Genomic DNA, 25905 nt, shown 5'->3' on the forward strand with positions numbered 1-25905 from the left:
ACATTAGAATTCATACCTTACCAAAATAAATCACACAAAAAATGACAATTCAATCTCATTTATTATTAACAATACAATACATCATAATGACTTTTATTTCACAAATGCAAAAATTATTGACTATAAAACTCATTTTTCTTTTTAATAGATATTCAGAGACAGGCGATAGAAACATTTCTAGTGATCCCAAAAGAGTACTAGGAAAAATCCTCAGACATTCACGGTTTTAAAAAACTTCCATAAATTATATATTGCAGGATATATAACAGGTCACACACTGACATCACACCTCACAGTCAGAGACATTCTTTCTAAAGCCCACAAAAGGAGAAAAGAAAATGATGCTCACAATGACAACTATTACATAACACTGTACCAGAGGTATTAGTCATCCAATTACATAATCATTCTAGTGAGGTGTTCTAATTGACCAAGACTGTATGTGAAATGTGATCAGTTCTAGAAGAGAGGAGGAAGGCTATTAATTCCATTTCAACCACACAGTATATCTCTACTTTAAACAGACAGAGTATCAGAAAGCAGAGGAGAGGGTTTAGGCAGATGCAACTGAAGAGTCCTTCTGTTACTTCCACTACTCTAAATCCTCACTGGCTTCTGATCCTGTCTACAAATGATTTAAAATACATGTCTACTGGTTCATCTTCACCTTGATTATCCACTGACTGCGATTCAATAGTTCAGGAATATTTGGGCTATGACTTGCCCATTAGAAAAGACACTTCAAATTTGACCTTGGACAAGGTCTTTTAAATTGCTGGATACTCAGGTCTATCAGATTATGCAACTGAGAGCCAAACAGAAATTGGAGTCTATTGTTGTGCTGCCAGTGGGCTAGGAATAGCTTCTATATTTGGAAATGCTTAGAGAAAAAAATAAAAACAAAATTACAATATTGTGACATGTAAACATTATATGAAATGTACATTTTGGTGTCCATAAATAAAATTTAGTGAAAGGAACCTTGTAGACTGTGAAGTCAAAAATATTTACTACCTAGTCCTTAATAGAAAAAGTGTGCAAGCCTCTATCCTAGAAGGACACCATTCACATTATCGTGGCTGCTTCCCAAACTGCAATCGTGTGCTTCTCAGATTGCTCCATGCTCATTGCTGGAAGTGCCAAAATGGACATGTTTAGACACACACACATGGCTCCTGCTGAATTATTGTTTGTAGGCTGATTCAGCGATCTTACATCTGTAAAGCTTTCATATTGCCCTAAAATACTGGCAATGCAGTTCTAGTTTTCCAAGAACAATGAGGTAATCATGAGCTGCAAGCATAATTTCAAAGAGAGATGAGAGGTCTATGTATATCTGAGTTTTGGGAAAACGACAAATGTCAGTATCTGATTCTCTTCATGTCCATTGTATAACCCAGAAAATTCTGTGATTCACTGTTTCCCCTTGAGAACTGCTATCATTGAGAATTACTATGATTGAGAATTGCTATGATTGAGAATCACTATGATTGAGAATTGCTTTATGATATTTTAGGGCTGCTAGAGCTCCAGGTTCATAGCTACAACTGTATGACTCAGTGTCTGATGCTTGGTGAGGTGAAAACATATTTCCCTTCCAAAATTCAGGACATTTCTATGCCCATTCCTTTTGTCTTCCTTCTTACAATAACAGATAAAAGACATTCCTCTGTTAAAATTGAGAGAAGTTTCTAATAAGGAGATTTATACATGTATCCCTGAAAACCTTCTCTTCTCAGATTTGACTGGGTATCACTGGCGTGAGGTGCTTCCTGAGAAATTTCTGGATCTCCTTCCAAGAATGTTCCTGTGCAGCTGCATGTGGGACCACCTCTCCTCCCCAGTGTATAGCTGAACATACATTGGCAATCCCTGAGACACAGCACAGTGGGGAATAGGGAGGCTCTATCATGTGGCCTGCCCCAGGGTAGGACAGCAGGGTCCAGTTGTTTTTCCCATGTCTCTTCAGCTGTTCTGTAGCTTGCTTAGCAAATACTTTGCCATTGACATTCTTATCATCTTCTCCTACAATAAAGAGGAAAGGTCCCTGGGCCTTTTCGATGGGAAGACAAGACTGACTAGTCTCAGGCCCACTTTCATCGAAAATACTATAAAACTCTACAAAACCTAAGGCATTGATGGATATTGATTGTACAGAGTGGGGTCTGGGCTTAAGGATCTGACCACGATATATATGTGGAATACTAAAAATAAAGTTGGGCCCATTGATAAGTACAGTGGCTGTGACTTGCTTTAGATGAATAGCCATGGAGAGTCCAATCTCTGCTCCTCTGCACACAGAGACTATCCCAATGCCTGGGCCAAGGACCTGTGAAAAAAAATAGAAATGAGATGTTATTCTATTTTTATTCAGAGGAATTCCACAATCTCAAACAAGCAAAAAAATTTCAATGACCAACTGAAAGAAAGCAAGTAAAATTCCTACTCATATCCTTATACATCCCAGCTCTAAAATTCTGAAACATATAATGTCTAATGAAAGGAAATACTCCTTCAAAAAGGTATCAGGCGTTATTGACTGAATACTATGTATTCAGCATTTGTTGAGTTCTGAGTTTAAATGTCCTAACTAAACATAAATATAGGGAAAATAAGATAAAATTACTATTGTAAAGAATACAAGTTGAGGTATAATTAATTGGTACATCTTGCTGTACACATTCTGAGCTCTCTGGAAGCTCAGAGGAGAAAGTACCCCTGCAAGAAGAGACTGAGAAAACAAGGTGAGATAGAAGGAGAGAATATGGAAATTTTAACAGATTATTATAGATTTGTCCTGATTTCATAAGGAGCTTTGGCTCTACTTCCTCTTTCATTGTCAGTCATCAAATAAGCACTTTTGGATATCCACGCTGTGCCAAGCCCCGGGAAACACAGAGCAGAAAGACATAATCTCTTGTCATCAAAAACTCACTTCCAGATGGAGACAGGAGGGAAAAAATGATTAGAGTATCATAAATTCTGTGATACAAGAATGTACATAGTCAGTGCTGTCAAAACAGATTTAAGGTGAAAAAATATAGGGCCCAAGAAATATTATCAGAAGAAATGGGTTATAAATTGTGTCTTCAAATAAAAAAAACTGGGATGCAATTAGAATGAATGGTTTTCTATACTGAGTATAAAGACACTTTTAATTTCCTACACAAGAGCCATTCTCCACAACTTCTAGGCTAACATGATCTTGATTTTGTATGTCACAACATTGTCTCCAGCCACAGTGGTAGATTATGATGGGTCTGAATCTCTTCCCCTTTGTTACATACCATTTCAGCCTCTCTTGTAAGTCCAACATATTCTGCCAAGGGACTTGCTTTTTATTCCATGTAAAATTAGAATCAAGAAAAGAAAGCCTGTTCTCCTAATCATTCTTTCCCGTTTAGGATGCTGGCATGTTGACTTTATGTCTGGAACTCCTAGTTTTCTTTCTTTCTTTCTTTTTTTTTTTTTTTTGACAGGCAGAGTTAGACAGTGAGAGAGACAGAGAGAAAGGTCTTCCTTACATTGGTTCACCCCCCAAAATGGCCACCACGGCTGGCACACTGCACCGATCTGAAGCCAGGTACTTCCTCCTAGTCTCCCATGCGGGTGCAAAGTCCAAGGACTTGGGTCATCCTCCACTGCCTTCCCAGGCCACAGCAGAGAGCTGGACTGGAAAGGAGCAACCAAGATAGAATCTGGCGCCCCAACCGGACTAGAACCTGGGGTACTGGCACCGCAGGCAGAGCATTAGCCTAGTGAGCCGCGGTGCCGAACTCCTAGTTGTCTTGTGACTTGAGGGTAAGGTCAGAAAATTGCAGAAATACCAATCCAGTGTCCTTGACTGGATTAGGGGAGGGAGGAGGAACATGAACCACCATTTCTATCTGGTACATGAGCCAATAAATTGCCTTGTGTTGTTATTGTGTGAACCATTACAGCCTCTTTTCTGAAAAATGTCATCACCATGCCAGAATACAAGCAAATGGCAACAAAGAGCAATGCATTTAGGGAACGACAGGTCATTCTTTATTACTTGAATTTGGAGTAGAATATGAGTAATAGCAAAGTAGGGTTGGACATGATAGTGAATAACTCTGAAAGATATGATAAGCAATCTTGACTTTTCCTAACTGAAAAGGATAATGAAGACAGATTTTAAGGATGAGCACAAGATAAAGCTGAAGTATGCAGAAGTGAAATCATGAAAACTTTATCTAACAACTAGGAAGCCTGGCTTTTTTTAATCCTGTAGTAAGTGGGAGACTCTTGAGGAAGTGAGTAAAATAGATGTGCTCTAAAAAATCCAGACTTACAATGGTGACCTACAAAAATCAAGGCAGAAAAGCCAGAGCTGATTATATTATTATAGGCAAGAAATGGCGGTGTCCTGAACTAAGGCAACATCAGTAGAGATTAAAAGGAAACAATATATTATTTATTTTTATTTTATTTGAAATGCAGAGTTACAGAGACAGAGAGCAATCTTCCATCCACTGGTTCCCTATCCAAATGGCCACAATGACTGGGGCTGGGCCAGGGCAAAACCAGAAGCCTGAAACTCCATCTGGTTCTCCCACATGGATGACAGGGTCCCAAATACATGGGCCATCTTCTACTGCTCTCCCAGTGACATTAGCAGGGAGCTGGAAAGGAAGTGCAGCAGTCAGGACTGGAATTGGCACTCATATGGGACCAAGCATTGCAGGCAGCAGCTTAATCCACTGCACCACAATGCCAGCCCCACTGTCAATTATTAATGAGAGCAAAACATAGCAATTCTTTGTGACACAAAATACAGTCTTGGTTCTCTTTGAACACTAGCTCCTTGCAAGGACAGTTTCATTGACACACATGTCTTTTCCAAAACCTTAATTGATCTCTCATATTTTTCTCAGTTGATTTCCTACATTTTAAGGCATTTATTAACGAATGTTCTGGAGTTTTTCCTACAGTTTAGAAAAACATGAATGAATGTGCCGTTTGTGTCCAGCTGACAGAAATGTGAGAATTATTAGGATAAAAGGGAAAAAACAACAAACAGAATTGTATAAACTCTGTTTCCTACCTGGCATATTCAAGGTATGACTTGAATTAATTAAAAGGTTTTTTAAGCTTAGACAAAACAAATATTTAGGGGGCCGGCGCTGTGGCGCAGCAGGTTAACGCTCTGGCGTGAAGTGCTGGCATCCCATATTGGCACCAGTTCTAGTCTCAGCTGTTCCACCCTGATCTAGCTCTCTGCTACGGCCTGGGATAGCAGTAGAAAATGGCCCAAATCCTTGGTCTCCTGCACCCATGTGGGAGACCTGGAAAAAACTCCTCGGTCCTGATTTCAGATTGGCGCAGCTCCGGCCGTTGTGGCCGTCTGGGGAGTGACCCATCGGATGGAAGACCTCTCCCTCTCTCCCTTTCTCTGCCTTTCCTGTCTCTGTGTAACCATGACTCTCAAGTAAAAAATAAATCTTTTAAAAAAATTATTTAGTTCTCATTTTTAACTGACAATTACTTTTGAAAGAGTACCTGAGGGCCGGCGCCGCGGCTCACTAGGCTAATCCTCCGCCTTGCGGCGCCGGCACACCGGGTTCTAGTCCCAGTCGGGGCATCGGATTCTGTCCTGATTGCCCCTCTTCCAGGCCAGCTCTCTGCTGTGGCCCAGGACTGCAGTGGAGGATGGCCCAAGTACTTGGGCCCTGCACCCCATGGGAGACCAGGAGAAGCACCTGGTTCCTGCCATCAGATCAGCATGGTGCGCCGGCTGCAGCGCGCCAGCCGTGGCGGCCATTGCAGGGTGAACCAACGGCAAAGGAAGACCTTTCTCTCTGTCTCTCTCTCTCTCACTGTCCACTCTGCCTGTCAAAAAAAAAAAAAAAAAAAAAAAAAAAAAAAAAAAAGAAAGAAAGAGTACTTGAAAAATCTCATGAAAATGGAATTAAAAGATGTTTATTTTGGTGCAAAAACACTTTGAAACCCATGAACAGTTTTTTTATGATACACATTTTCTATGAAATTTTTGAAGATCTTTCATATTTGTGAAGTTTAATGTGATGCTTTGATAAATGTATATATTTATACATTGTAGAAGGGGCAAGTATGGCTTATAATGAATATATTTATCATCTGCAAACATCACTTTTTGCAATAGATTTCAGATTTACTTTCAGGAAGTTTGAAATATACACTATTATTAACTATAGTCACCACACTGTGCAAACTAATCATCACGATTTATTTGTCCTGTTTTATTACAACTTTGTACCCCTGAACACAGTTCCCTTTCCACATCCTTTTCTTTCCAGATCAAAATTCCTTTTTTCCCCTCATTTGAAAGAAAAACACACATACACAGAATGGTTCACTTCCCAGATGCCTGCAACAGCCAAGGAATGCCAGGTTGAAGCCAGGACACTGGGGAACTCAACATGGGTGGCAGAGACTCAACTACTTGGCCATTATCCACTGCCTCCTAGGGAAAACCTTAGCTGGAAGCTAGAATCAGAGGCAGAGCCGGGATCTGAACCCAGTCACTCTGATATGGAATATGGGTACCCCAAGTGTCATCATAATCATTGTGCCAAACACCTACCCCACGGAATTGTATGTCTCAATATGAAAAGTATAGGTTCACCATTATGGCAAGGAAAGATAAAAATTCAGAATGGATTTGGCCATGGACAATGAAGCAAAGGCTAGTACAACAGGGATGTACAAAACAGGTGACTAAAATATGTACAGTCTTTATCTAATTTGCTTGTCGTCTTTGGCAGAATAGTAATTCTTATTAAAAACATTTATGCTATCAAATTTGGCATCAATTTTGAGTCCACAGAAATCATACAAAATCAACAGGTAGAGAAATAAGACCTACAAGGAACTGAAATATCTATGATCTATTATCTAGCAGAAGAGACAATATGAAACAGGATTACTGGAATTACTCTGAGGCAGGAAAGAAATGTGGTTTCCAGCCCTGGATTCGTCATTAAGTTGTCTATATTACACTGGCAAGAACAGCTGTGGAAAAGTTATGCCACAAGTATTAAGGGAACAGGCTAATAAAGTAAAAAAGCAGAATCACATAACCTCTGCATGTCTCCCACAAGCAAAGCAGATTAGCACGATGACATTGCCTATGTGATAGGTCAATGACAATTTCATTGGAGCTGGCACTGTTGTATAGCAGAAAAAGCCACCACTTGTGATGCTGCCGGATCGAGTCCCAGCTGCTCCACTTCCAATCCAGCTCCCTGCTAATGTGCCTGGTAATGCAGCAGAAGATGGCCCAAGTCCTTGGGCCCTTGTACCCATGTGGGAGACTTAGAAGAAGCTCCTGGCTTCTAGTTTCAGACTGGCCCAGCTCTGGTCTTTGCGATCAATTCGGGAGTGAACCAGTGGATGCAAAATTTCTCCCTCTCTCCCTCCCTCCCTCCCTCCCTCCCTCTGTTTCTCCCTCTCTAACCCTGCTTTTCAATAAATAAATCTCTCTATTTTAAAAAAAAAGAACAATTTCATTACACACATCAAAAAGTCATTTGGGGGCCAACACTGTGGTGTAGCAGGTAAAGCTTCCACTGGCTGGGCTGGCATTCCATAAGAGTGCCAGTTCAAATACAAGCTGCTCCATTTTCGATCCAGCTCTATGCTATGGCCTGGGAAAGCAGTAGAAGATGGCCCAAGTCCTTGGCACCCTGCACCCATGTGGGAGACCTGAGAGAAGCTCCTGGCTCCTGGCTTTGGATCAGCACAGCCCCAGCCATTGTGATCATCTGGGGAGTGAACCAGCGGATGGAAGACCTCTCAGCCTCCACCTCTGCCTCTCTGTAACTCTGCCTTTCAAATAAATATATAACTCTTTAAAAAAAAGAAAAAAAACCCAGTCATTTGGGGGTGGGCAATGGAACTAGTGATTAAGACATCACTTGGGATGCCCACATCCTATAATGGAGTACCTGGATTTGAATCCATTCCTAATTCCACCTTCCTGCTAACACAGACTCTGCGAAGCAGCTATGATGGTTTAAGTACTTGGGTCTCTCTCACCTATTTGGAAGACATGGATTCAGACACAATCTTCAAGTAAATACAGATTGGTTAAGCACCATGATAAATCAATATAATAATAATATTAATTAAACTTTCTTGAGTACTGGGACTTGCCTGGTATTGTGATACATACTTTACATGTATTATCCCCTTCAATTCTCACAATAACATCATGAAGTGTTATCAGTACACCATTATATAACAGGAAGAAATGCAGGAGAGAAGGTCTAACCTGTCCAAAATTCCCTCAGGCAGATGGGATGGAGCCAGAAACACAACCTATTTCAAAGGGTTTCTCAATTCAAAGCCAAGGCTTTTTGATATAATGACAGACCAGCCTTGCATCTTTCTGGGCACAGGACATGGGATGAGAAAAAAGTCATGAGAATGATTTGGGTATGTAACAGAATCTCAAGTTCCTTGAGGGAGAATCACACTTGGAAGGTAAAGCAAATCACAGACTATGGTAGTTACTTTAACAGGGGGACTGAAACCTACTGAAAAGTAAATATTACCTTAGGATGCTTCAGGAGGAAGTTGGCAGCTTCCTCAAAATACTCCAAGTCTACTTTGTCTGGCTGGGGTGGCAGGTCTTCAAAGCCACAGTGAGCCAAAGCCAAGGAGGCAAATCCACGACTGGCCAGGAGACTGGCTCGGAACTCAAGCAGCCCACCGCTAGCGCCATACATGTCAATCACTCCTGGGAAACGGCCCTCTCCTGTGAAAGAGGACAAAACAGAATAGTGCATGAAGGGAAGAGCAGGAAAAGATAATGAAAATAGGGGAACACAAAGCAGAAGTGCACCTCTGAGTTTGGAAGTAATGTAAACATTTTCAAACAGAATCCCCAACTTTTCTGCCTTTTATCTGGGAAAGAATTGGACATATTGAATATACAGTGGACCACAATATCTAACAGTCTGATTGGGAACAATGTTCACTGCACACGTTTAATCCCTGCTGCCAAGAAGAACGGGTTTCAGTTTGAAAGTCTCGGGATAAAGAAAGCCATAGACAGAGGGCCATGGCTTCTTAAGTTATAAAGGAGTACAAATATAGCTTTCAGGAAACCAACGGAGGTACTCAGGTAAAACACGGTATATATGTGGATACATGCATTTTACTGATGAGAAGGTCTACAGATTCAACTAGGTTTAGAGTGCATGCTGACTAAAGTCCTGAGTTAACAACACTCTGTTACACTCATCTCACTACACTTTTAAAGGGATAAGTCTCGCACCTGTGCAGCTGTACCTGCTAAATCCTTTCATTCAGTAACAGTCTGCTCATTCATTACAGAGCAATGGTAAAATAATAGGCTGCATCCATGCCTTAGGTAGGCAGCTTGTTTCTAAAATTGTTTCTAAAATATTGTTTCTAAAATACAGTAGATGCTATAGACTGAATGAAATTTGCAATAACGCTTATTGGGAGTACTGTTTTAAATTTTATTCTTGTATAAGTGATTTCAGCTAACGAAGAAAGGACCAAGTCATATTTGAAAGAAGTATTGATTTAAAAGAATATTGGTTTTTTTTACACTGAAAAAAAAAAAGAAATAAAATAACACTAAGCATATCCTGGTATAAAAATATCAATTGAATGGGCTGGTGCTGTGGCATAGAGGGTATAGCTGCAGCCTGCAGTGCTGGCACACAATACGGGTGCTGGTTCTAGTCCTGGCGACTACACTTCCAATCCAGCTCTCTGCTATGGCCTGGAAAAGCAGCAAAATATGGCCCAAGTCCTTGAGCCCCTGTACCCACATGGGAGAGCCAGAAAACGTTCCAAGATTCTGGATTCAGATCAGCACAGCTCCAGCCATTGTGGTCACTTGAGGAGTGAACCAGCAAATGGAAGATTTCTCTCTCGCCCTCTGCCTTTGCTTCTCTGCCTTTCAAATAAATAAATAAACCTTAAAAAAGATATCATTTGAATAAATGAGCAAGGACTCTTTTACATCCTCCTCTGATTGTCAGGAATAGGAGGACCACTTGAAGAATACTGAGCACTTTCTGCAAAAATGTTGCAAATGAGAAATGTTTTGAGATCTGACATAACCTCTTTATGACCCCAATAATTCAACCGACCTTTCTGTCCCCACAGAACAAACACTTTAATCAAGAGACCTAGCACATGCAATGTTTAAGGGGGTTCTCAAGTAATACACCCTGAAACAACACATCATTATAAAATGGAAGGTCTGCACCAAGATATAGATTTTTAATAGGGATGGGATAATGAAGGCACAGCAGCTTATGCAACTTCCTGGTCCCTACACACTAGTAAGTGGTCTATATGCTAATCACTGGGTGTACATAAAATTCAAATTTATCCACACAAGTTCATGAGCTACAGTAAATTTGGAAGGGAAAGCTTGCATTCCTTTTACACCATCTCTATGTTGTGAGAAACGACCTATAATACTTCAAGTAGACTCAGTCCATCTCTGTTGTACAAATAGACTGTTAGATTTAAAAGAAAACCATAAAGTTGATATATCCTGATGAGGTTATAGCTGTGTCCCGCAACAAAGCACATATCTGATGAAGAAGAGCTCAAATAGGCCTGAAACCTGTCCTGTGAGGTCTTTTGGTAAATTAACCTTGCTTTATTCAGTCCTCCAATAACCTGGAGAAACCATGTGCTGGAATGCAGATATCACTGCCAGAAACTGAGTGTCTTAAAACCATTAGGAAGCATGCTGAATTACCTGACTTATGGAACATTCTATTAACATGCAATATTTATGAAACTGAAGCAGTATAAAGTTTCTTTCAATTCTCTGGTTTTTTGGTTTGCTTGCTTCCTGCAGTCTTTCAGTCCAACATATTACCAGCTTGTTGTGTTAATGTTGTAAACAGGAACTCAACATGACAGATCCCTAAAGGGAGCTGGCGCAGGGTTTTCAGGATAGCAAATCCAGAGTCTTCAGATAGCCAGTCTTCAATGCAGACAAATGTAACGTAAGTCCAAAGCTATAGACATCTACAACAAAGGGATTCTATAAACTATAGACATTCATATCCTTAGACAAGCTCCAGAATTGTTGAGATGAAACTAGAGTTGGAATGGAATATGAACACACTCTGGTTCCAACCCTGTCAACCTTGATTCTAAGGTGTTAAAGGAGTGCCCTGCGTACTGTACATATTCAAGCTAAATTTCCCGAGATATTAAGTCATTCAAAAGAGGGAATACTGGGGTATCAATAACCAGAATAATTCTACTCACCTGAAGGCACAAAGAGGGTTCCCCGAAGACGGCCTTCTCGGACCGGGATTCGTGTGACACCCGGTGCCACATACCACCTTTCCAAAGTCACGCTGGCCTTTGGTGCTTCGCTGGTTTTGGCTTCTATTGGTAAATGTCTGTCATAGAGTTTTATCTGGACCCGGAAGGGGCTAGTCATCACATCTCTTTTCAGCAGTCTTGTTACTAGTTTTTGAGGCTTGAGTGACCAGAAGAGTCCCATGGGGTGCACTCCCTTATAGTCACCTCCAAGTGCAGCAGCATGATCTAAGTCTATCTCACCAACTTCATTGGCCCTGTAGAAGGCCCGTGAATAAAAGAGATTCCCCACTTCATCTTCCAAGGATGCATGAAAGACCACCAACTGAAGAGGAGTCAGGCCTGTGGCTCGGATATGCACTGGCTCATCAACAAGTGCACTTAGAGGGGTGGCTGTCAGCTGAACCATTTTTGCAGTGTGGCACCTTGGATGATTCTTAAAGAATCTTCAGCAAACTTCAAAATAAAAAGAACATTGAGATGAATGAAACAAGGTAGTGATAAGGTTAACAAAAGGTGAAATGCATATGGGTCAGTTATACCTCTTCAAGTATTTAGCAAACATAAAGAGCCTTCAAAAAGTTCATGGGAAATTCACATTGTTTTTCCTTTCCTTTTTTCCACAAATTGTCTGGGGTCATCATCATATCCTGATATAATCTTTTTATTAAAGATTTATTCATTTATTTGAGAGTCAGAGTTACAGACAGAGAAAGGGAGAGACAGAGAGACAGATATTCCATCTGCTGGTTCACTCCCAAGATGATCACAACAGTCAGCACTGAGCCAGGCCAAAAGATCCAGGAGCTTCCTCTGGGTATCCCGTGAGGGTAGTAGGAACCCAAGCACTTAAGACATCTTCCACTGCATTTCCCAAACCATTAGAACGGAGCTGGATTGGAAATGGACCAGCCAGGACATGAACCTGAGCCCATACTGGGTGCTGGCATCGCAAGTAGCAGCTTTACCCACTGTGAGCCAAAGCTGGCGGCTCCTGATATAATCTTCTATTACAAAACAAGAGAACTTTCTACAAATTTCTAGAAGTCAAAAAGCAAGTTGATAGGTTTTATAATAGTTAACCAGGGTTGAGGAAGCAGAACCCAAAAGACATATCACTTCAATATATCAAGGAAGATATTACAATCTGCTACACAGAGCCCTTGAAAAGTCAGGTACAATGCATATGAGTGAGATGCGCAGTTGAAAATCAGGTGATTTTTTGAGCTTTTATATTCATATAGATCAGTTGACTCCACTGCTAAACTTCTTTCCAAGTGCTACAAACAGAATAACTGGCAACCAAGTACTTACTTCCAACACAGGAAACAAAATAGGAGGGTCATTTAAATAAAATCTTTGGGAACACAAGCATGCTGACCCATGTACTGCTTCCTAGAAAAAAAAAAAATCTATGGCATGAATTTAGGATTGACCCAGTCCTAAAGCAAAATTGGAAGCTGATAAGCCCTTCAGAACATAGAAGTACTGCTGAGCATTAAAAAAAAAAAAAATTATTTGTTTACTTGAAAAGCAGAGTGGCCCGGCGCTGTGGCTCACTATGCTAATGCTCTGCCTGTGGCGCCAGTACCCTAGGTTCTAGTCCCGGTTGGGATGCCGGGTTCTGTCCCTGTTGTTCTTCTTCCAGTCCAGCTTTCTGCTGTGGCCCCAGAAGGCAGTGGAGGATGGCCTAAGTGCTTGGGCCCTGCACCCGCATGGGAAACCAGGAGGAAGCACCTGGCTTCTGATCGGCGAAGCGCCAGCCACAGCAGCCACTGGAGGGTGAACCAATGGAAAAGGAAGACCTTTCTCTCTGTCTCTCTCTCTCATTGTCTAACTCTGCCTGAAAAAAAAAAAGAAAAGAAAAGAAAAGAAAAAACAAAGAAAGAAAAAGAAAAGCAGAGTAACAAAGAAAGAATATTCATCTGCTTCTTCACGCCACAAATGATCCCAACAGCAGGCATTAAGGAGGGCTAGGCTGAAGCCAGGAGCCTCAACTCCATCTGGATCTCCACATGGGAGGCAGGGATCAAAGTACATGTGCCATTGCCTACTTCCTTACAAGGAGCATTATAGGAAGGTGGGTAAGAAGCAGAAGAGCTGGGAGCCAGACCAGGATTCTGATATGGGTTGCAGGTATCAGGCAGTGATTTAACCCTCTGTGCCTCAGTGCCTGCCCTACTGCTAGGATTTATAACTCATTCTTAAAAATTAAGGAATACCCTTCTCTGTTCTCCTCTTGGTTAATGTGGAGAAAGTGACAGGAGTGAAAACCATTCTCACGCTGACAATCAAAACTACCTGGATAAGTCATAAAATCACCTTTTTTGTCTTCGTTTTTATTAGATTGCTGAGAATGCAAGAATCTCAATGAATTAAACAATGAATTAAGCAGTGACAGCTTAGTTCTAGAAGACATGAAATTTTCTCTCCTCATACTTTCCATTGCGAGAAAGGAGCAAAAAAATAAATCCTCATAAAGGAAAGCAAGGAGAAATCTGTCGCTCCCCGTCTTCGTGGAGGGACGACACAGGACCCTGAGCAGTTCTTTCGTCTGCTCGGCCCTCCCCGGGTTTGCTGCTGGTTCTTCCCGGGTTGGCTGCTGGTCCTTCCCGGGTTGGCTACCGTCCCTTCCACCTCCGTGGAAGGGCGGTTCCCCCTGCCACATTCCCCACTTCCGCGGGGGAGCGGCACACCGCTGGCCGGCTCTCTCGGGGGCTGCACAGGTGTTCCTCTTAGATGTTCCCCTTAGATGTTCCTGGTGCATGCTGTCTCTCTCCTCCTTTATAGTCCTCTTCCGCCAATCCCAACTCGGCTGCCCACACGCCGAGTACGCTGCTCTCCTCCAATCAGGAGCAGGTCCTGCTGTCTATTGGTTGAACTGGAGGCAGCTGTGTAGAAGCTGTTTTCTCCTCTCCCAGCGCCATATTGTGGGAGAGCAGATGCATAGAATAAGTCTTAATTCCAGTAACTTAGTCTAGTCCGAGTTGCTCCCCACAGAAATCAACAGCAAACTCAATGTACTTTAAATGGATGTGTGGGGGCCGGTTTAATCGATCAGAATTCCAAGGAACACCAGCCACAGTAGAAGTCTTTCTGCCTTCTTGCTATAAGACATGACATTGTGCTCAGCAACAGAACTATCAAAGATCAAAGCAGGTCTGAAAGCTGAGAGAAATCCATCTAGGTTACAGGCCTTGTTATATAGTAAGGCAGCTGCCCTCCCCAGGATGAGTGCAGAGGGGCAGATTGGAGAGAGATTTCACCATGCTCAGAAAGACAGGGGCAGAGTGCTGAGTAAAGAAAGCTCCCTAGGGACCCTCCCTCCAGCAGGATTGGAAATCCTGTAGGAGGAAAACCTCCTACAGTCTGAAAAGCCAAAGACACAAAGATCTTCCCAGAAGGTTGCCAAAGCTGGGAACTCTGGTTTTTCTGCTGAGTTAGGCCTAATCCCACATGCCAAATTATCTGAAGCCAGTGGGGCACAGAATCCACAAAGCTGCAGGGAAGCACAGACCCAGCTCAACCACTCGTGAGATTGTTTCGGCCCTAAGTCTAACAGCTGACAGAACAGGGGTGCTAGCATTTGGGTATTAATTGGCTGTTGGATGTTTCCCAAAGGCAAAACAGTAATGGCATATTGTCCAAAGTCTTAAGTGAATGGTACTTAAGAAGATGGAAACTTCACCCAAGTATGGTGTTTGAAGATTCGGCTTTTGGAAAGTGACGGGATTGGATTGAATCCTTAGGGTAGAACTCTCTGGGCTGAATCATGGTGGTTTTCTAAGGAGAGACACAGACACTCTGGTGCTCCTTGCCATTTGATACTCTGAGTCATGTTGGGACTCTGCCATCAAGAACACCTTCACCAGAGGCCAAGTCAGTGAGGCCTCCCTGAGCTTGGACTGTGAATCTCCAAAACCATGAGCCAAAGTAAACCTGTTCTCATAATAAAGTTAGCTTCTCTTCTCTAAGGTATTTATTTCACCGTTGTAACATAAAGCTGACCAGTACAAGGGGTATGCTCTTTCCTAAGGGTAAATATTTATCTCCATCACTGCATTCATAAAAAAATATTCAGGATTCAATTTTCAATAATTATGAGGCACAAAATTAGTAGGTAAATTGAGTTGTGATCATAAGAAGAAAAACAGGAAAAACTAGAAATAGTTCAGAAGTTTCAATTATCAGACAGGAAATAGAACAAAGGGCCAGCCAACATAAAGACCATTTGAGTAAAAGTACCCAAATTGAATGACTAACAGGAAAAAATGGGTATAAAAGAACAGATGTTGGAATATTATCAAATACTTAACATGTGTGGAATATTATCAAATACTCTTAATATACATGTTAATGATGCCTTCAAAAAAGACAGACACAGTAAAAATATTTGAAAACGTAATGTTAAATTTTCTCCCAAGTTGTGAAAAAAGTATTTTGTAACAAAGCAGTTGTAAGAAATTCAGAAAACAAAAGGATTAAAAACCAAGAAATCTGCAAGTACTACATGATAAACTAGTAATATAAAGAATAAATTTTAAATGCAGCCAGAGAAAAATAGAAATACAACATATAGGAGAATGACTAATATAAAGCCAGAAGACAAAAAGGGAGGAGAGAACTTCCACTTTGACTATGACCTTGTCTAAATAAGATAGAAGTCAGCGAACTTAAGAGGCTTCCATAGCCTTGGAAACTCATGACTAGAACCTAGGGAGATTTCTGACGCCATAAACAACAGTGTCAATTTGTTAAGTCAACAACAGGAGTCACTGTGTACTTACTCCTCATGTGGGATCTCTGTCCTTAATGTGCTTACATTGTGAATTAATGGTATAACTAGTACTGAAACAGTATTTTACACTTCATGTTCTGTGTGGTGCAAACTGATGAAATCTTTACTTAATACATACTAAATCGATCTTCTGTATATAAAGATAATTGAAAATGAATCTTGATGTGAATGGAATGGGAGAGGGAGCGGGAGATGGGAGGGTTGCGGGTGGGAGGGAAGTTATGGGGGAAAAAAGCCATTGTAATCCATAAACTGTACTTTGGAAATTATATTTACTAAATAAAAGTTTTTAAAAAAATTAAAATTCCTTCACACAAATGTATTCCAAAAACAAAGGCAAATTAAGACATTTCCAGAAAAACTCTGAGAGATTATATCTACAATAGAGTAGCACTACAAGCAACACTAAAATATTCAAGGGCAAATTATACAAGATGGACCACTGGGTTTGTTTGGGAAAGGATGAAAATCAAAAAAAGTTATCTGGGAAAATATAAACATTCTTTTTTTTATTTTTTTTAATTTTTTGACAGGCAGAGTGGACAGTGAGAGAGACAGAGAGAAAGGTCTTCCTTTGCCGTTGGTTCACCCTCCAATGGCCGCCGCGGCCGGCGTGCTGCGGCCAGCGCACCGTGCTGATCCGATGGCAGGAGCCAGGTGCTTCTCCTGGTCTCCCACGGGGTGCAGGGCCCAAGCACCTGGGCCATCCTCCACTGCACTCCCTGGCCACAGCAGAGAGCTGGCCTGGAAGAGTGGCAACTGGGACAGAATCCGGCGCCCCAACCGGGACTAGAACCCGGTGTGCCGGCGCCGCTAGGCGGAGGATTAGCCTAGTGAGCCGCGGCGCCGGCCAAAACATTCTTTAAATATACATCCACACATGCATACCCATTAAGTGAGGACTTAAATGTAATTAAGACTATTGACTATTTAAAATTATTATTGTGGGGCTCATATAATATGTAAAAATATAATGACAAAGAGGAGGAATGCAATAAACAGAACTATATCATTATAAGATTCTTATATTACTGTTTCTAAGCAACATAAGATTATTTGCAGGGAGACTGACAACTCAAAGGTCTTGTTAGGAGCTCAAGTGAGTTGGTTGGGGGATGAGGGAAGAGGAGAGAACTGAGCTTCCAGAGAGTGAGTGAGTGCACGTGTGGCCAACTAAAGCAACAAGCTAGGAAAGGAGAGGAGGGCAGGTAGCTGTGAATCATGTGCTGCAATGGTATAGCCATAGACTAACCTGGAAGAAAAGTGCTCAGAGCAAGAAGGTCAGTGGATCAGCACAGGCATGGAGGCCATCTCAGGAAGGAGGGAATTCCAAAGCAAAGGTTCTCATTGTTCTATGATCTCTGGGATGAGAGAAGAGTGAGGGGTTGGGCTAGGAGTAGAAAACACTGAGGAGGAGTCAGAGCAGGTTAAAGTGTCTTTAGGTTTCTCCCCTGCTCCTGGCATAAGGAGGCCTCAGTAGGAGTGCCTGAGAGGATCCTGGACCTTGAAGGCAGGCCTAGATGAAGGAGACCTAACAATAGAGGAGACTGGGCTAGGAATGTAAACGTTAAGAGCATTAAACGTTAAACACCTTGCAACCTTTTTAGAAAAAGCAATGCTTTTTGGCTCACAGGGGGCCATGTTGTCTCTGGACCACGGTGTCTGGTATCTCCACTGAAAGACTCAAAGGCAAGGTGCTAAAATCTGAAAGCTCAATCTTTCACATATCTGGGAGCTGATGCTGGCCTACGACTGGGAGTGTCATTTCTAGTACATATGGTTTACTGGAGTCTCCCTACAAGGACTGGTTTGGCCTTACTCATGGCATGGTGGTGAGTGATATGGTCAAGTACCCCAAGAGACAGAGCCAGGTGTAAGCTACAGACTTTTTATAGCCTAGCCTTGGAAGTCACATAGCATAATCTCTGCCATTTATATAGGTCAGAGCAGCCACAAGCCTCCAATAAAATTTAAGTGGAGAGAACACAGATCCCTGACTCATAATACTAATTGTATTATAAAAAATAATAAAGTAGGATGAGGTGTGTGTGTGTGTGTGTGTGTGTACACAGGTGTGTGTGCTGCCATCTGCTGTTTTTGGGAAATGCAATCTGCCACAATAGGAAGGGGGTAATAAAGGAGAAAATAGTAAACAGAAACAATGGAAAACAAATACCAAGATAGGAATTAAGAGTAATATATTAATAATTGGATTACATTAAAAAGGACTAAACACTCCATTTAGAAGACATGTTGTCAGACTAGAAAAAAGCATGTTTGCTGTTTTACAAATACACCTTGTCAAGAGACAGTGAAGAAGAATACATGTAACATAAACATAGAATATATATAAAAGTACACAAAAGCTAACGGAGCTATATTTACCCATTTAGTTGATATATTCCATATATATATATATACACACATATATGTAGATTTATTTATCTGAAAGGCAGAGTTAAGAGAGGGAGAGAGAGAGATTTTCTTTTTTTAAAAAAAAGATTTATTGCCGGCGCCGCGGCTCACTAGGCTAATCCTCCGCCTAGCGGCGCCGGCACACCGGGTTCTAGTCCCGGTCGGGGCGCCGGATTCTGTCCCGGTTGCCCCTCTTCCAGGCCAGCCCTCTGCTGTGGCCAGGGAGTGCAGTGGAGGATGGCCCAGGTGCTTGGGCCCTGCACCCCATGGGAGACCAGGAAAAGCACCTGGCTCCTGGCTCCTGCCATCGGATCAGCGCGGTGCGCCGGCCGCAGCGCGCTGGCCGCGGCGGCCATTGGAGGGTGAACCAACGGCAAAAGGAAGACCTTTCTCTCTGTCTCTCTCTCTCACTGTCCACTCTGCCTGTCAAAAAAAAAAAAAAAAAAAGATTTATTGATTTTACTTCAAAATAACAGTAACACAGAGAGAGAAGGAGAGGCAGAGAGACAGAGAGGTCCTCCATCTGCTGGTTCACTCCCTAATTGGCTGCAATGGCCAAAGCTACACCAATCTGATGCCAGAAGCCAGAAGCTTCTTCTGGGTCTCCCACCCAGGTTCAGGGGCCCAAAGGCTTGTGTCATCTTCTACTGCTTACTCAGGCCATAGCAGAGAGTTGGATCAGAAGTGGAGTAGCCGGGTTTCAAACCAGTGCCCATATGGGATGCTGTCACTGCATTTGGCAGCTTTACCCACTACACCACAGCGCCTGCCCTGATAGATTTTTCCATTCATTGGTTAACTCCCCAAATGCCACAACAGTCGGAGCTGGGCTGATCAGGAGCCAGGAGCCAGGAAGTTCATCTGGGGTTTCTCACGCAGGTGCAGGGACCCAAGCACTTGGGCCATCTTCTACTGCTTTCTCAGGGCATTAGCAGGGAGTTAGATCAGAAGTAGAACAGCTAGGACTCAAACTGGTGCCCACATGGAATGCCAGTACTGCAGGCGGTGGCTCTACTACACCACAGCACAAGCACATAGATGATATAGTATCATTTTTTGTGTTTGTTTAAAGGTTTATTTATTTATTTGAAAGGCAGAGTTACAGAGAGAGAGAGAGGGAAGGAGAAACAAAGAGATAGTTCTTCCATCCACTGGTTCACTCCCCAAAGGCCATAGCTGTGCCAATCCAAAGCCAGGAGCCAGGAAGCTCTTCTGGGACTTCCACGTGGGTGCAGAACTTGGGCCATCCTCAAAGGGTTTCCCAGGCCATAGCAGAGAGCTGGATTGAAGTGGAGCAGCCAGGACTCGAACTGGAGCCCTGTGGGATGCCAGCACTACAGGCAGTGGCTTTACCTGCTATGCCACAGTGCCAGCCCCTAGAAGATATATTCTTGCACAGTAATATATTTATATATCAACTGAGCTTTCAAGACAAATTATGTAGAGAAGGTGCACAGACTAATCAAAATACATACAGCAAAATCAATAGAACTCAAGGAAAATTCACAATAATTAATGATTTTAACACTTGTCTCTCAGTAACTCACACTTCAGCAACATTTGAAAAAAATCAGTAAGAAACAGACTATTAGAACACTTCCACCCAAGTCAGGCTAACTGGCATTCACAAGACACTACGCCCCAAAATCACAGGATAGTCAAACTTTCTAATGAAGCCAGGGTACCAGTTTCTGATTATAACACAGGAAACTGGATGTTGGGGTTAGAATGTAGGAAGCTGTCCTCACAGAGTATACACTGGCTGCACCCCATGGACTATTGAACACTTGAAATGGTTTCCTTAAATAATCCATTGGTGATGGAAGAAATCACAAAGGAAATAGGAAAATAACTGAATCACTGTAAACAAAATAATTCCAAATTCTTGCCAATTTAATTCTGCCCTGAAGGGTACCAGTCTTCCCTGCACACACTCACACGCTGCCATCTCATGCTTGGTGGGTTCCAGCCTGCCCTTCTGCTCCACATCCATCTTCCCCTCCCAGGTGCCTGCTGGGAAGACTGCAAGCTCCAAACTCCAGCATCAGATACAAAGATCACAACCTTTCAGAGACTAGTAAACCAAATTCCCACAAATGTCTAGGATCAAATCCTCTAACAAGTGCGTTTTAGTGGAACTGAGGAGCCTAGAGAAAAGATTATGTATCTTCCATTGTGATTTCAAGCAAGTTAAGTTCTGGAACTGCCAATGGATTTACCATGTGTCAATCCTGTGAAGTTCTAGAGAGAAAAGGTAACACAGTACAGTAGAAGTTGAGAGCAGTAGGGTTGAGGAAGGAGGACACACGTGGAGTGGTGGTTGAAGGAAGGTTCAAGGGAGATTTGCTTTGAGCCCAGTTTTGGGTTACTCCAAAGCTGACTTTCATCCAATAATCCAAGAGCATGTAGTTCATTTTGAGGGAATTCTAGGAAACATCAGCAGAGAAGTAAGAAGTGTCCAATAAATGGTTGGTTAAGGGCTGCTCCTGGTGGTGGTGAGGGTCGGGATTGGGAGGTATACATTAAATTTCCACCACTTCTGGCCTGTTGTGCTGAGAGGCAAGGCTGACACTGGGGATCTGAGAAAACCATCAGGCAGAGAAATTCAAGTTCTGGATGCTATGACTCAGGATTATTAATGTGGTTAAGGAAGTCTATAAAGACAAAGCATTGACAGCATCTGCTATCCTTGGGTGTGTGTGTGTGTGTGTGTGTGTGTGATATGTGCATTTGCGCAGAAAGAAGAGAAAGGGAAAGGAGACAGATGCATGTATGAACTAATGTTAGTGAGAATGAGCCTGCAGAGAGAGAAATACTGAGAATAAGGATTCAGTTGCTTCTGTCAGAAAAGCTTAATAAGTGATTTGATAGCTCAGAAGTCCCACATTTCACTTCAAGTGGAGTGACAAAATTCATGAAACAGAATATTTAGTCACAGAGATACACACTGCAGAGTCAGGCATGGAATTCATATTTCCAACTTGTAGTCAAAATAGATTAGTATTGCAACAAGAATGTATTAGGAGTTTACATGTGACAGTCACTACAAGATTAGACACAGTTCCCTGCTCTACATAAGCTTAGGGTGTAGTGTGCTTTCTGAACATTATCCCTTAAACTTCTACTTAACAGGCACAGGCATCCATCCATGTACTCAAGCAAAGAAATTAATGGCAAAGCCATAACTTTACTTCAACTTACACTTTGTTTTTTTTTTTTTTTTCTTTTTTTTTTTTTTCTTTTTTTGACAGGCAGAGTGGACAGTGAGAGAGAGAGACAGAGAGAAAGGTCTTCCTTTGCCGTTGGTTCACCCTCCAATGGCCGCCGCGGCCGGCGCGCTGCGGCCGGCGCACCGCGCTGATCCGATGGCAGGAGCCAGGAGCCAGGTGCTTTTCCTGGTCTCCCATGGGGTGCAGGGCCCAAGCACCTGGGCCATCCTCCACTGCACTCCCTGGCCACAGCAGAGGGCTGGCCTAGAAGAGGGGCAACCGGGACAGAATCCGGCGCCCCGACCGGGACTAGAACCCGGTGTGCCGGCGCTGCTAGGCGGAGGATTAGCCTAGTGAGCCGCGGCGCCGGCCTACACTTTGCTTTTTAGATATGTTTTTAAAATGGTTTACTGAATTTCACTGCCACAACGCATGTCTGAGTTGCAAGAGTAGGATTACATGTAGACAAGGCCTCATTATTATTTTCACAGAAGGTAATTCTAACGTCATTAGTCTTACATTAAAAGAGAACTATTCCTTCACAAAAATATGAATAGGTCTAGGGTTCAATTTCCCAGACTAAGGGGATTTCTTCCATAAAACTGTAGGAAGTAACATTTTTAAAAAAAGGGAGTATTGAAAAGAATGGGAGAGAAAGAAAAAGGGAAGTTAAACAGTTTATTAGCCTTTTCCTCAAAAATACAAATCCTACCTCAATAGTCTCAGTAATAGTAAGCCCCGATGGACAAAATTTCTAAGCAAAATCTGACTGCAAAGACACCCTTATCTGAGCACTACTGGGAATTCCACAGCTCCTGAGATTAGGAAATCAGAAGAAAGATTATTTGTCCTCCCTAAATGCTAAATTCCAAACACAGGAGAAATGCTGCTGTTGATTTACAACTCAAGAGTTGAAAATTTAAGCTGTTTCCAATCAGCCCAGAAGAAATAAGCCTGAGTGCAAACCTGACTCTTTCCTCTGAGCCTTCTTTTCCAGCTGTAGAGGAAAAAACAACACTACACCCAGTTACCACGATGGTCAAAACCTCAAATATCTGCTGCAGTCTAACACAGTTAACAGCACAAACTTACTCTCCACTCCCTGCTCTAGTTTCCTATTTGCTTTTGTAATTTATTTTTTTAAATTTACTCATTTAAAAGGCAGTGACAGGGAGTGATAGAAAGGTCTTCCATTTGCTGGTTCACTCCTCAGGTGGCTACAGTGGCTTGGGCTGGGCCAGACTGAAGCCAGGAGGCCAAAAACTGCATCTGGGTCTCCCACATGGGTGGCAGGCCTTCCCAGGTGCATTAGCAGAGAGCTAAATCAGAAGTGGAACAGCTGGGACTCGAACCCACACTCTGATATGGAATGCCAGTGATGCATGTGACGGCTTAACCTGCCACACCACAATACCACCCCCAACATGTGGCATTTGGCACATCAGTTAAGACACTGCTTGAGACAGTGACATCCAATATCAGAGTGCCTGGGGTTCAAGTCCTGAATCCCCTTCTGATTCCAGGATCCTGCTAATGCACACTCTGAGAGACAGCAGCTGATGGCTCCACTTGGGTCCCTGCTGCACACTGGAAACCCTAAACTGAGTTCCCAGATTCTGACTTCATCTTGGCCCAGCCCCAGCTGTTGTAGGTATTTGGACTGTGAAGCTGCATTCGGAGATCTCTGATTTCTCTCTCTCTGCTTTTCAAATGAATAAACATTTAAAAAAAAAATGTATTAAGCGTAGCCCTCTTCTATTTTCCCGTTTTTCATTATCTATCTTCCTTAAATAGTCCCTTCACCTTACTCATATATTTTATTAAACTTCTTATTAACTAATCAAACAACTTGTTTGTTTGACCTCTATTGGCACTGATTGGGCATGTCTTTCCACTACAAATAAAAAGAAGTCAAGGTGATTATTAAACAACTATGATTTGGAAATGCTTTCTTTCCTGAGGCCACTCAGCTGGGAACTACAAATAGCTCACATTAATGAGTAACAAAATACTCTTTCTGGGGCTCAATTTCTACCTTTAGAATTTAAACACCAAATCTATCAATTCCTTCTCTCTCCTCATTTAATCACAGGCTCTTGACATAGCTACAGAATGGTGCAGGATCATCCTGCGAGGCTGCACACTGCCGGGGTGGGGAGGTGACAGCGTTCTTGGAGAAGAAGCAACAGAGACAAGTTGCGGTAACATGTCTATTTACTAGTGTTCAAGCATAAGCTTTTAAAGGGCAGGCAGAGGGGGTGCGTAGCTAATTCAGGGCAATACTAATTCTATAGGATAAAGCCCATATTGGCACCACTATGCTTCTTCAATCAGCTTAAAGGTCAGGTAGCCTAAGGTAGCCTTCCACATGGGCCTGGGCCATACCCAGGAGCAGTTTACCTGACTGGCAATTACAAAGCTCTTCAACAGAAAAGGGAGTGGGGAGCAGGGAGTGGGGGAGGTGCCTGGGGCTCCTGGCGCCTGCCAGCAGTCAGGTTAACCTCCTGCATGGGCTAGGCAGGCAGACTCCCAGCCAGGCACAGAATCACCCACAGAATGGAGCACTAGTGAGATTTTACATGATAAGAAAATAAAAGGACTATCACCAGAAAAGAAATGTTGGGTCTTTTAATTTGTGGTGATGGACAGCAATTAAAATGTACAAACTGAAATGAAAATATTAATAAATTGAACTTCTTCATTTTAAGGACTTCTAACCATTTCAAAAGATTTGATAACACAACTTACTAATTTGCAACAGATTTGTTACACACACAACTGATTAAGAACTATCAACCATGGGGTGAGCACTGTAGTGCAGTGGGTTAGGGGTTAGGCGGCCCCTTGCAAAGCCAGATCTCATATTGGAGTGCTGATTCAAGGCCTGGCTGCTCTTTCTCTGATCCAGCTCCCTGCTAATGTGGCTGGAAAAACAGTGGATGACGGACCGAGTACTTGGGCCCCTTTCATCCATATGGGAGACAAAGATAGAGCTCAAGGCTCCTGGCTTCAGCCTTGCCCAACCCTGGCCATTGTGGCCATTTGGGGAGTGAACCAGTATATGGAAATTCTCTCTGTCTTCCTGTCACTCTGCTTTTCAAATAAATAAAATAAATATTTTTAAGAAAACAACTATTACACTGCAAAAGGATTCCTAAAATTCAATTTGTAAAGTCTCATTTGAATACTGTATTAAAAAAAGACTTAGCACTTTTCAGAGAAGGAAACACAAGTACAAGCATATAGGGGTGGACATTTGGCAGGGACTTTAACCTCTGATGCCACATCGGACATTCAGCTTTGCTTCTGACTACAACTTTCTGCACACTCTGGGAGACAGCAGATGATGGTGCAAAATTTTGTGTCCCTGCAACCCAAATCAATATGGGTAACCCAGATTAAGATCCATGTTCCTGGCTTTCACCTGATTGTTCCAGGCATTTGGAAAACTGAACTACCATCTCTTTCTCTGCCTTTCAAATAAAATGAAATGAAATAATGAAATATAGTGTGATTATTTTTTAATATCTAGAAAAGGATTAATTTCATTTGTAATCAGAAAAATGCAAATTTAAATCATGGGGTATATGCCACAAGATTTACAAAAATTCAATATTCTGAAATTAAGAACTGGGGAGTCTCAAGCTTTCTGTGTCAGCTTTTCATTACTACAATGAATTGCCTGAGACAAGCTACTTAAAAAGGAAAAATGCTTATTTAACTCACAGTTTTGGAGGCTGAAGGTCCAAATGGCACAATGCAGGTCCTATCTCTGGTGAGCAGCAGATGGCAAATGGTAGCGTGAATAGAAAGCAAGAATCACATGGTGAGGGTTTTATAACTGCTCTCTTCCAGGAAGTCCCTCTAAGGTCATGCCTCAAGGACCTAAGGTCATCTCAAAGCCCCACCTCCCAAAAGCTCCAGCACCTCCTAAGAGCACCACCCTGGGGAAGAGATCTTTACTACCTGGGCCTTTGCGGATTTTCACATTCAAAGCATGGCAGAAGAAGATCATCAAGTAGATCAAGACTTCTAAGGGAATATGAATAGGCAACACAGTTGTAGAAAGCAATCTGGCATCCTCTAGTAAATGTAACAACATGAATAACGTTTGATCTAACAATTCAAATTTTAGAGATACACCCAACA

At 42.3% G+C, this 25905-nt stretch overlaps 1 protein-coding gene across 1 annotated transcript; it reads right to left on the minus strand.

Moving 5' to 3' along the window:
- Nucleotides 1–42: 42 nt before the first annotated feature.
- On the minus strand, nt 43–25611 carry LOC100348617 (bile acid-CoA:amino acid N-acyltransferase). The gene is made up of 4 exons (XM_002708163.5): nt 25483–25611; nt 11278–11790; nt 8559–8761; nt 43–2329 (listed from the first exon to the last, which is right to left on the minus strand). Exons 2-4 carry the CDS (start codon nt 11741–11743, stop codon nt 1736–1738), a joined length of 1263 nt encoding a protein of 420 aa, XP_002708209.2. The 5' UTR covers nt 11744–11790; nt 25483–25611; the 3' UTR covers nt 43–1735.
- Between the last annotated feature and the right edge of the window lie 294 nt (nt 25612–25905).

The sequence above is a fragment of the Oryctolagus cuniculus genome, chromosome 1 (genome assembly GCF_964237555.1).
Source record: "Oryctolagus cuniculus chromosome 1, mOryCun1.1, whole genome shotgun sequence".
NCBI lineage: Eukaryota > Metazoa > Chordata > Mammalia > Lagomorpha > Leporidae > Oryctolagus > Oryctolagus cuniculus.